Source organism: Macaca fascicularis, chromosome 15 (genome assembly GCF_037993035.2).
Source record: "Macaca fascicularis isolate 582-1 chromosome 15, T2T-MFA8v1.1".
Lineage (NCBI taxonomy): Eukaryota > Metazoa > Chordata > Mammalia > Primates > Cercopithecidae > Macaca > Macaca fascicularis.
This window is the reverse complement of record NC_088389.1, coordinates 126,680,737-126,693,391: the sequence shown is the minus strand read 5'-3', so window position 1 is coordinate 126,693,391 and position 12,655 is coordinate 126,680,737. Positions and strand designations below refer to the sequence as shown.

The window sequence follows — 12,655 nt, the reverse complement described above, 5'->3', positions numbered from 1 at the left end:
AAGATCACCTGAGGTGAGGAGTTCGAGACCAGCCTCGTCAACATGGTGAAACCCTATCTCTACTAAAAAACAAAAAATTAGCCGGGCGTGGTGGCGGGCACCTGTAATCCCAACTACTCGGAAGGCTGAGGCATGAGAATCACTTGAACCCAGGAGGCAGAGGTTGCAGTGAGCCGAGATTGTGCCACTGCCCTCCAGCCTGGGCGACAGAGCAAGGCTCTGTCTCCAAAAAAATAAATAAATTGAAAAAAATAAACAAACAGTAAAACAACAACAAAAAGGCTCACCGAAGATAAATCAAAGAGCCCAGCCTAGAAGAACATTTAAGGCATGGAAGAGAAGGAAGTCTTGCTAATTGCTTCAGGCCATAGAACATCTCAGAAAAAATAAAACCAATAAAACAAAAGCTCAACGTTGAATTGATATGACAGTCAAAGGAGATTAAAAGAAAGCATTGCAGACCTAAGGAAACCAACTAAGACCAAACAACCTAACTGCCACATAAGGAAATACGTTTAAAACAACCAGGAGCTACAAGGCGACTGCTGCAATTGCAGTTACCGACACCTGAGGCGATCGTAGTGCACACAGACGAAAACAACCGTAAATGATAAATCAATCTGGGAGACAGACAACCACCACCATACAGGGCTAGTTACTAGGCCTGGAATTTAGAAGACTAGATTCCATAACTTTATATTGAATTCTATTCTATAAGTTGAACCACCTTACTGAGTTATTAAACTACTCAATAGGCCAGATGCGGTGGCTCACGCCTGTAATCCCAGCACTTTGGGAGGCCAAGGCGGGTGGATCACCTGAGGTCAGGAGTTTGAGACCAGCCTGGACAACATGGTGAAACCCCATCTCTACCAAAAAATACAAAAATTAGCCAGATGCGGTGGCACACACCTGTAATCCCAGTTACTCGGGAGACTGAGGAAGGAGAATCACTTGAACCTGGGAGGCAGAGGCTGCAGTGACCTGAGATCATGCCACGGCACTCCAGCCTGGGTGACAGAGCAAGACGCTGTCTTAAAAAAAAAAAAAAATTTGAAACACTGGATCTAAAAGAAACTCAATGACTTTAGCTTTTTAATATTTTTTATTGATCCTACACCTCTTACATTTAGAGGGATCTTTTAAGACATATTAATCCTTGTAGTGAAGAAACATATTTGAAAGTCAATAATTCTTTCAGTTGAACTTCTACTTCTCTTTTCTCCATTCAGTTCAGTTAAAACTAAATCTCATACACGCATGCTACGGCAATCCCCATCTAAATAAAACTGTGCAAGTGCAGCCAGCATGACCCATGCTGCGGCCACTCCTGATAACGGTGCAAGATGAAGTTCCCAGGGTAGCTATATCAAGTACTCTTGCCAAAAATGTTTAAACCAAATGAAATAAAGTCTTTAGATCTGACTTCCAGTTAGAAAATAGAGGAAGATAAGTTCATTGAGACTTCAAAGGTAAACTGGACAATCCAAAATGTGGGACATTTTACAAAACAACTGGTCCAGGATTTTCAAAAAGTCACTATCACGAGGAGTGGGATAGGGAAATTTTCTACATTAAAAGAAACTAAAAAAACAAACCTGTATGTATTGCATGAGACTTGATCGGATCATAAAACCATAAAAAACGTCTTTGGGACAACTGGGATTATGGGGGAAAAGAAGAAACGTTTTATCTAAGGAATTATCAGGCCCAGAGAGGCCCTGGAATGTAACAGCAGCCATGTCACTACTGTTTGAGCTAAATAATTACCTCTTTTTTTTTTTTTGAGAAGGAGTCTCACTCTGTCACTCAGGTTGGAGTACAGTGGCGCAATCTCAGCTCACTGCAACCTCCACCTCCCGGGTTCAAGCAATTCTCCTGCCTCAGCCTCCTGAGTAGCTGGGATTACAGGCGCCTGCCACTACACCCAGCTAATTTTTTGTATTTTTAGTAGAAATGGGGTTTCACCATGTTAGCCAGGCTGGTCTCGAACTCTTGACCTCGTGATCTGCCCACCTCGGCCTCCCAAAGTGCTGGGATTACAGGCGTGAGCCACCGCGCCCGAGCTGTTTTCTCTTTTTTTTTCAGACGGAGTTTCGCTCTTGCTCAGCCTGGAGTGCAATAGCACGATCTCGGTTTACTGCAACTTCTGCCTCCTGGGTTCAAGTGATGCTCCTGCCTCAGCCTTCCGAATAGCTGGGATGACAGGCACCCACAACCAGGCCCGGCTAATTTTTGTATATGTAGTAGAGATGGGGTTTCACCATGTTGACCAAGCTGGTCTTGAACTTGTGACCTCAGGTGATCCACCCGCCTCGGCCTCCCAAGTGCTGAAATTACAGGCAAGAGCCACCACCCCTGGCTCAATAATTACCTCTTAAAGCCACTTGCTATGTGGGCGCTAGACCGATACCAAATAGCCATAAAATGCCACACACCCTAGAGTTCAACAACGTGTAACCAATCACTAACCAATGATATTTCTGCGAACGAATGAGAATTCCTGACAAATCACTTTTGTAATCACCCCACCCTTGATATGTCCTTTTTTTCTTTAAAAACTGGAGCCTCTCGCCTGGGCGCGACAGCTCACACCTGTAATCCCAGCACTTTGGGAGGCCAAGGTGGACGGATCACGAGGTCAAGAGATCAAGACCATCTCGCCAACACGGTGAAACCCCATCTCTACTAAAAATACAAAAATTAGCCGGGCGTGGTGGCGGGTACCTGTAGTCCCAGCTACTTGGGAGGCTGAGGCAGAAGAATGGCGGGAACCTGGGAGACGGAGTTTGCAGTGAGCTGAGATCGTGCCACTGCACTCCAGCCTGGGCGACAGAGTGAGACTCCGTCTCAAAAAAAAAAAAAAAAAAAAAAGTGATTCATTTATGTTACTGTGTCTTCACCTATTTATCTATATCCATCCATCCAAAAAGATTTCTGAAATTGTTGCCTCATGTTCATTATAGTAAATTTTTTAAAAATTTCACTCTAATATTTCTATTTTGTTTGAATTCTCTTTTTTTTAGAGATGGAATCTCACTCTGTTACCCAGGCTGGAGCGCAGTGGCTCAATCTCAGCTCACTGCAACCTCTGCCTGCCAGGTTCAAGCAATTCTCCTGCCTCAGCCTCCCAAGTAGCTGGGATTACAGGCGCCCACCACCATGCCCGGCTAATTTTTGTATTTTTAGTAGCAATGTGTTTTCGCCATGTTGGCCAGGCTGGTCTCAAACTCCTGACCTCAGTCTGCCCACCTGAATTCTTTATAATAATCACAACAGAATAACTTTTCTTAAAAAAGGTACTGTCAGCCGGGCACAGTGGCTCACGCCTATAATCCTAGCACTTTGGGAGGCCAAGGCAGGTGGATCACCTGAGATCAAGAGTTTGAGACCAGACTGGCCAAAATGATGAAACCCCATCTCTACTAAAAATACAAAAATTAGCTGGCCGTGGTGGCGCATGCCTGTGATCCCAGCTACTCAGGAGGCTGAGGCAAGAGAATTGCTTGAACCCAGAAGGCGGAGGTTGCTGTGAGCCAAGATCATGCCATTGTACTCCAGCCTGGGAAACAAAAGCAAAGCTCCATCTCAAAAAAAAAAAAAGGTATTGATTCTAGGTAGTGGGAATTATTATTGTCTTCTTTGCTCATTTCTGTATCCCCAATGTTTTAACTGTGTTCTTGTAGATGTGAACATGAGGAAGTAAAGATCATGAGAAGAGAACTCCTTCAAGAGTCTTCTGATTCTGGCTGGGTGTGGTGGTTCACACCTGTAATCGCAGCACTCTGACAGGCCGAGGCAGGTGGATCACTTGAGGTCAGGAGTTCGAGACCAGCCTGGCCAATATGGCAAAACCCCGTCTCTACTAAAAATACAAAAATTAGCTGGGGAGTCAGGCGCGGTAGCTCACTCCTGTAATCTCAGCACTTTGGAAGGCCGAGGCCGGTGGATCACTTGAGGTCAGGAGTTCAAAACCAGCCTGGCCAACATGGTGAAACCCCGTCTCTACTAAAAATACAAAAATTGGCCAGGCGCAGTGGCTCATGCCTGTAATCCCAGCACTTTGGGAGGCTGAGGCAGGCGAATCACGAGGTCAGGAGTTTGAGACCAGCCTGACCAACATGGTGAAACCCTGTCTCTACTAAAAATACAATAAATGAGCTGGCGTAGTGGCAGGCCCTGTAATCCCAGCTACTTGGGAGGCTTGGGCAGGAGAATTGCTTGAACCCAGGAGGTGGAGGTTGCAGTGAGCAGAGATCGAGCCACTGCATTCCAGCCGAGGTGAGAGTGAGACTCCGTCATTAAAAAAAAAAAAAAAAATTAGCCAGGCGCAGTGGCCTGTAATCTCAGCACTTTGGGAGGCCAAGGCAGGTGGATCGCGAGGTCAGGAGTTCAACACCTGCCTGGCCAAGAGACCAGCCTGGCCAATATGGTGAAACCCCATCTCTACTTAAAAAAAATATAAAAATTAGCCAGGCGCGGTGGTGGGTGCCTGTAATCCCAGCTACTTGGGAGGCTGAGGCAGGAGAATTGCTTGAACACGGGAGGTGGAGGTTGCGGTGGGCCAAGATCGCGCCATTGCACTCCAGTCTGAACAACAGAGAGAGACTCTGACTCAAAATAAATAAATAAATAAATAAATAAATAAATAAATAAGCCAGGAGTGGTGGTAGGTGCCCGTAATCCCAGCTACTTGGGAGGCTGGGGCAGGAGAATTGCTTGGACCTGGGAGGCAGAGGTTGCAGTGAGCCGAGATCACACCACTGCACTCCTGAGTGGCTGGGATTACCAGGCACAGCTAATTTTTGTATTTTCAGTAGCGACAGGGTTTCACCATGTTGGCTGACCAGGTTGGTCTTGAACTCCTGACCTCAAGTGATCCACCCACCTCAGCCTTCCAAAGCGCTGGGATTATAGGTGCGAACCACTGTGCCCGGCCATGGGGTCGACAATTGAAAAGCAAACCAGCCAGCCGGATGTGGTTTTTGGCTCACAACACTCAGAGCTGCTCAGGTGCTGAAAGCAGCAAGCAGAAGACAAGTGCATGCGGAGGTGAGAGGAAAAGAGTCTCACGTGTCCGTCCTAGAGTGGCTCGCAGCGGACCAAGCAGGGAAACGATGCCAGGAGGCACAGCCACAGCAGTGAGAAGGGAGTGAGGAGGAGGCCTGGGGAGGCCAAGCTGGACAGCCTGGAGATCTTGGAGAGGTGCGGTTACTCGCGTTACCGTTGATCATCCGAAATGGGCCACTGTTGTCCTACCAAACTAAAACAGTAGCCAGGTAGGAAAAGCACTCAGGGTATAAAACGTTGCTCAAGAATGTAATTGTCTGCAAGCCCAACTGCTGGAACTGCTTGTTGTAGCCTGAAACCAGTTTTATCTCCAGCTTCTGAGACCACTTGCTGCAACTCCAAGACTAATTTTGCCACCACCTTCACTCACCAGTCATTGCTTGCCAGCTCCCCAAGCCCTGACAGTACCAAGAAACCTTCTCCCAGCAGAATATGTAACATTTCTTCTTTTTCAGCAAAACCTCAAACCTTCTCTTCGTTCTTCAGACATACCAAAGACCACCCAGCTTGTATGGATGACTGACACTGCAATTCTTTCTTCCCAAATAAAACATTAAATTTAGAGCCTTGTCTGCACATTGTTATTTTGACTTTGACCCTTGTAAGGAGAGGGTCCTGGCAGCAGTCGTGGAAAGCAAGGTTCAAGAGAGTTTGCTGGAGACCAGAGTAGACTGTGACACTGCAGCATGTGGGCCCTGAAGCCACAGGAAGGGTGACCTGAGCTAGGTGGAGAGGAAGGCTAAGACTTACAGAATCAGTCACCAGAAGCTCAGGCACCGTTCCACAGGGGACAGAAAGGATGGCACATCCAGAGTCTCAACAGAGCATGAGTAGCTGGGAGCTAGGAGGACCCAATCCTATCTCCTGGCCCAGGCCTGGTGGGTAAGGCAAAGATCCAGCCCATCAAGGGGGGTGAAGGGAGCAACATCTTCAGGACAGAGTCAGGTTTTCATTAAAGTAAGAGCACATTAGGAGTTGCTTTTGGTTTGGGATACAGAATTACACTTCCCACTACTGAGGATTCCAATTCAGTACTTTCTATGAAAAAAACCTCTCCAAGTGATTGAGACTACTGGGCAGGTTTGGAAATTACTGTGTCTAGACCTCGCACAGTGGCTCACGCCTGTAATCCCAGCACTTTAGGAAGCCAAGCCAGGTGGATCACTTGAGCCCAGGAGTTCAAGACCAGCCTGAGCAACATATTGAGACTCCATTTCTAAAAAAAAAAAAAACATTAGCTGGGCATGGTGGCGTGCAACTCAGGAGGCTGACTTCGGAGGATTGTCTGAGCCAGCAGAGGTTCCAGTGAGCTGAGATTGCACCACTGCACTCCAGCCTGGGTGACAGAGTAAGACCCTGTCTCAAAAAAAAAAAAGAAAAAACCTCAAAGCCTTGGGATGCATACTAAACATATATAGCAAATGCTGAGCAAATATTTGTTAAAATGAATACAGTAAAGTTAGATATTTTTATTAAGCATCATTAGTAAATTCTTCCATGTCATAGACTAGGAGTACAATATTACATAATATTAAAACAGAAAAGACCAGCTTGGTGTGGTGGCTTACGCTAGTAATCTCAGTACTTTGGGAGGCTAAGGCAGGAAGATCACTTGAGCCCAGGCATTTGAGACCAACCTGGGCAATAGAGCAAAACCCCATCTCTACAAAAATTAAAAATTCAAACAATTTTTTTAATTCAAAAATGATCCCAGAGTGGTGGTGCACACCTGTAGTCTCAGCTTCTCAGGAGGCTGAGGTGACAGGATCACCTGAGCCCAGGAGGTAGAGGCTGCTGTCCTTGATCATGCCACTGCACTCCAGCCTGGGTGACAGAACAAGACCCAGTCTCAAAAGAAAGAAGAGAAAAAACTCCACAACTCCAGGACAACTGTACAACCCTCATGAACCTGATCCAAAGGACCAAGAGTATAACCAAGCCAAGCGCGGGGGCTCACGCCTGTAATCCCAGCCATTCAAGAGGCCAAGGAGGACGGATTGCTTGAGCCCAGGAGTTCGAGACCAGCCAGGGCAACATGGCAAGAACCCCTCTCTACGAAAAAAATAAATAAAAGCAAAAATTAGCCGGGTGTAGTGGTACACTCCTGTAGTCTTGGCTACTCAGGAGGCTGAGGTGGGAAGATCACTTGGGCCCAGGAGGTAGAGGCTGAAGTGAGCTGTGATGGTGCCCACTGCACTCCAGCCTGGGCGACAGAGTGAGACCCTGTCTCAAAAAAAAAAAAAAAAAAAAAGCATAACTAACTGGCCACAAACTCTTAAATGCCTTTATTTTCCCCCTCACCTTAAAAGGTTCTCACAGCCTTCAAAGGTCTCTCTGTCCAACCAGGTAAATCTGGCATTACAATGAATTATAAAACTAACGAATCACTAAGATCACCCATTCATTTTGTACCCTGACCAGAAACAATCTGCCCAAAATGAAAGAGGAAAAACTATCCCCTGAGTTACATTCCCATGACCCTGCGAATTAGGTAACTACCAAAAGGTCCTTTCTTCTATCCTACAACACAACACTCTATCCTCAGACAGCTCACGCTTGGATCCGATTTCTATAGTTTATTGCTGTAACCACATCACCCCAGTCCTCCTCCCCTCAATAATGTGTGCTTAAAGCATTTTGAGAGGAAAGAATGAACAATGTTATGTGAACAGGGTTCTCCAACTGTATATTACATTACAGAAATGTGGAATGTTTATTTAAAAGGATTATGAGGGTTTTGGCCTTTCTAAGGCAAGAACTCCATTTTCTCCTTCAATCATGAAACTCAATAATTTAAAGATAGAAAGGCTAGAGCCTTTTTTTTTTTTTTTTGAGACAGAGTCTCACTCTGTTACCCAGGCTGAAGTGCAATGGCATGATCTCAGCTTACCACAACCTCTGCCTCCCAGGTTCAAGCGATCCTCCTGCCTCAGCCTCCCAAGTAGCTGGGATTGCAGGCACCTGCCACCACACCCGGCTAATATTTGTATTTTTAATAGAGACGGGGTTTCACCATGTTGGCCAGGCTGGTCTCAAACTCCTGACCTCAGGTGATCCACCCACCTCGGCTTCCCAAAGTGCTGGGATTATAGGCGTGCGCCACTGCGCCCGGCCCTTAGAGCCTTTCTTAGGAGGTGTCTTATATCGTAATTCTTCCTGGTTGAACACTGCCCTTTATCTTCAAAGCACTAACCATGGTTTGCCAGCGCCTGCTTCCAACAAGAGGACTTGGGTTTTGGAGGCGTTGACTGCCATGGCCAGTCAGCACCCTGCTCACTCAAGTGCACAAAATGAAGACTTACCTTCAACTGTCATTAACATGATGACTGGCCACTCCCAAACAAGCCCATTGATAGCATTCTCTTTTTCTGGTATTTTTTTCCTTTTTTTTTTTTTTTTGAGACTGAGTCTTGCTCTATTGCTCAGGCTGGAGTGCAGTGGTACAATTTCAGCTCACTGCAACTGCCACCTCCTGGGTTCAAATGATTCTCCTGACTCAGCCTCCCAAGTAGCTGGGATTATAGGCGTGCACCACCATGCCCAGCTAATTTTTTTTTTTTTTTTGTATTTTTAGTAGAGACAGAGTTTCACCATGTTGGCCAGGCTGGTCTCAAACTCCTGACCTCATGATCTGCCCGCCTCAGGCTCCCAAAGTGCTGGGATTACAGGCATAAACCACCGCACCCGGTCTTTTTTCTTTTTCTTTTTTTTATCGTGTTTAAGTTTTCTTTTTCCTTCATTCGCTTCCGTGTCAAATGCTCCAGGTTTAGGTACAGTATGTCCACGTTCATTTCCTTGAGGCAGGGCTGTGTTTCCCGTGGACGCCAGGCAGCAGCTGTAATGCACAGGCGAGACCTTGCCAAGAATACTGACGGCCACAGGATCACCAAAAAAAAATCCCAAATCCATCCCTTCCTTCGACCGCTGCTGCTATGCCCTGCCCAGTCCATGCCGTCTTCACCTGCAGCCCTGCAGTGGCTTCCGACCCCTGTCCCTGCTGCCAGTGCTGTCGGTTCTCCACCTGTCCGCCAGCCACAGATACCTTCTTAATCACACACATTGTGTCACGTCACTCCCATGTCCAAACCTTCCAAGGGACTTCCAATTGCATTTAGCATGAAACTACAACTATTGATCCCGTCTCATCCTTCCACCCTGGTCCCCAGATATCTGCTCTCAACACAGCAGCCAGAGTGATTTAGATCATGTAATTCCCCTGCCCCAACACCTCGCGTGGCTCCCATCTCACTCAGAGCTGACGCCAGAGCCCTCGCGGTGGCCTCCAAAGACCCCACACAGGCCAGCAATCCATTACTCTCAGACCCCATCTGGTACCATTCCCATTCAAACTCTTCACTCCTCCTCCAGGCCTGGAATGCTCTTCCCCCCGTCCCCCAGTGTGGCTTACGTCCCCACCTCACTCCGGGTCATGGCTCCAATGCCAACTCCTCCTGATGCTCCACTGATCACGCTCACACTGCATATTCTCCCCTCCCTCTCTCCCTCACTCCCTTTCCTGTCTTATTTTTTCTCCAGCACCTTGGTCACATCTGACATAATGTAAATGTTACTGGCTCATTTATTGGTTCACAAGGATGCAGCTCCATGAAGTTAAGGATTCTGATCTGCTCTCTTCACTTCTCTTTCCCAAGAACAGTGGGAAAACACTGTTCTCCTCGAACAGTGCTGGTACATCACAAGTGCTTAGTGAAAGCCACCGAATGAGAGAAAGAGCTGACTCCCGCCTTCCCGGCCTACCTCCCCCTCCCAGGCACAGTGACCTTCTCTCTGTTCCTCCAGCAGCCAAGCTCGTGCCCACGTCAGCACATTGCACACGTGCCGCTCACTTCTACCTGGAATGCTCTGTGACAGCTACTCCAGGCCAGCACTCTCATGTCAGATCCGAAAGTGTCTCGTTTATTCATGAATCTACTTGTTTGTTTTCTGTCTCCACCACTGAAGCAGAATCTCCACAGCAGGGACTTTGTGCTGTTCACAGAGGCTCCCCTGGTACTTGCGGTGGGCTCAGTATTTAGTAGGTGCTTAATAAATATCTGTTGGAGGTACAACCAATCGAGCTTATGTGGGTATCAGTTTTCTCGAATATAAAATAAGAAAGGTGAGGCTGGATGATCGTTTGCACCTGTAATCACAGCACTTTGGGAGGCCACAGCAGCCCTCGAGTCCAGGAGTTGAAGACCAGCCTGGGAAACACACTGAGACCCCACCTCTACAAAAAAATCCAAAAAACTGCCGGTGTAGTGGTGCACACCGATGGTCCCAGCTCCTCTGGAGGCTGCGGCAGAAGGACTGCTAGAACCCAGGTGGTCGAGGCTGCAGCAAGCCATGATTGTGTCACTACACTTCAGCCTGGGCAACAGAGTGAAACCCTGTCTCAAAAAAATTTTATATATATACACACACCCCCACACTATATGTATATATGTATATATTTTATAATATATATTATATATATTATTATATATTTTATAATATATATTATATATATTATTATATATTTTATATATATATGCCTGCCTTGGCCTCCCAAATGCTGTCATTACAGGTGCAAACCACCTCATCCAGCCTCCGCTTTCTTATTTTATATTAGAGAAAACTGAGACCCACATAAGCTCAATCGGTATATATACATAAAATAAGAAAGCTGATACTCTAAGATACTCTCTAGCTAAGACACTCTCTAGGTCTCTTTGGGCTCTGAAATGTTGATGGCACATTCTTGTAACACAGTAGAGTTTACAAACAGCCTTCACGTATAACAGCTCTCGCAGAGCCCTGGAAGGTAATTAACCCGATTGTAATCATTCAGTTTTTTTGCATCTGAAAAAAAATTGTTGACGATGAGACTGGTCCGAAGAGACAGCTGTTAACTGGTGAAGCTGGGTCTAAATCCACAATTTTGTCAGTGCCGCTACAATGGTAGCAGAATTAAGCAGGATTTTCTAGTCCTTACAAATAGGTTCCAGACAGCACAGATTTGCTGGTTTACTTCACACTAATCCAAAAAAGTACTTCGTATGAACTTCCAATTGTTTTCCCGAGTTTTCCCTGAACACGCTGGTCATCTGAGAATGAAGAGTCAATCAGTACAGACTTATGGGCTCAGGAGTACCTGACCGTTGAACACGGAGATCTGTGTAGGGAACTGCGTCCTTCGAAGCAGGCACTGGAATCCCTGTTTTCAGCTCGCTGGGTGTCTGGAAGCATCTGTCCGAGCTCCCCCAGCCCGCCGAGGTCGGGGCGCCCCGCAGCAGGGCAGGCGCGCTCAGGAAGAGGAGAACGACGTTCTCAGGTTGTGGCCTGAGTGTGGAAAGCTGCGCGAGTTCCAGAGGGCGCCTGGGAAACTCCGCCACTGTGCCCGGCTGAGACTCCGGGGTCCCTGTCCCCACCCGCCCTGTCCCGGGCGCGGCTGAGGCGCACGGAGGGCAGGGGCAGCCCCGCACTCCCGCAGACCCCCGGCCCCGGGCCCCGCCTCACCCGTAGGTGGTCAGCAGCGCCTTGTTGACCAGCACGATGAGGAAGGAGCAGGTCCCGTAGAAGAGCGCCGACAGCAGCCGGGCCACCCGCGAGGGCAGCCGCGCCGCGCCGGGCTCCCCGCCAGCGCCCTCGGCCTCGGCCTGGCAGGCGGCCGTCATCTCCCGCGGCCGCGCGGACCCCGCCGTCAGCCAGCCCCGGCCGCGCACTGGTCCCGCCCGGCCGGGCCGGGGAAGAGGGCGCGGCAGGAACAGGAAGAGCCCGGCGCAACCCCAGGTCCCGGCCCGCCCCCTGCCGGCGCCCCGAGGCCGGCGCGGGAGGACCCTGCGCGGTGCGCCTCACCCGGGCTCCAGGCACCTCCTCCGGTCTCCAGGGCCAGAAGCGCATGGGGGAGTTGAAAAGCGCTGGCTTCCTCCAGACTTTCCTGGAGAGAAACGCTTCAGTACGTCTCAGGACTTGTTCTGCTTTTTTTTTTTTCCTACAACTTTTTTGTTTAGTGTGTAATTTACGTGCAATGAAGTGTACACATCTTGCCAGTCCATAGTTTCAGATGAGCTTCGACAAAGGCATCCACCTGAGTAACCACTCAAAACAGAACATTTCCATCGCCCCAAAAAGTTCCCCTTGCTGCGCCTTTGAAGTTAACGCCCGCATCTCATGGATGACTATTGCTGCAGGTTAGGTTTGCCGTTTCCGGAATTTCAAATAAACAGGGTGCTTTCTAGAATTTATGAATGAGCGTGTGGTCTCAGGGTTTTTCACTCCATGTTGTGGACTCGACCATGTGGTTTGTTTAATCGTTGAGTAGTATCACAAATTGTGTCTCCATTGGTTGTTTCGTTTAGGACCCTTAGGAAAAATGCTTCCATGAAAATTCGTGAGCGTTTGTGGGACCTGTGTTTTCATTTTTCTTAAATAAATATCTAGGAGTGGAGTGGCTAGGAGTAAGGTGGGTGAAGCCTTGGGACTTGGGTGTCCTCTGGGTGCTTTGTAGCAGGTCCACTCCTCGTGGAGGGCCCTTTGCCTTCGGGTCAGGTCAGTTGAAGGAGAGCTTCCCAGAACCGCCTAGTCTTGTCAGTCTTTAAAAAAA

At 48.0% G+C, this 12,655-nt stretch overlaps 1 protein-coding gene across 23 annotated transcripts in view; it reads right to left on the bottom strand.

Annotated features, from left to right (window-relative positions):
* SLC35D2 (solute carrier family 35 member D2) overlaps positions 1–11,775 on the bottom strand; it is a 63,620-nt gene extending 51,845 nt beyond the window's left edge. For 11 of the 23 annotated variants that reach the window (XR_012424947.1, XR_012424948.1, XR_012424949.1 and 8 more), the window contains exons 1-2: positions 11,569–11,775; positions 5,074–5,263 (exon numbers count right to left, since the gene is read on the bottom strand). Coding sequence is in view for 15 of the 23 variants with exons in the window: in XM_065530866.2 (XP_065386938.1) it covers positions 5,074–5,234 (161 nt within the window). In the remaining 8 variants the exon portion in view is untranslated. Of the gene's footprint in view, positions 1–5,073; positions 5,264–10,003; positions 10,101–11,203; positions 11,483–11,568 lie in introns of those variants that run through there. The other 12 variants (XR_012424950.1, XM_045372892.3, XM_074017989.1 and 9 more) reach the window with 3 other exon arrangements.
* Positions 11,776–12,655: the final 880 nt, after the last annotated feature.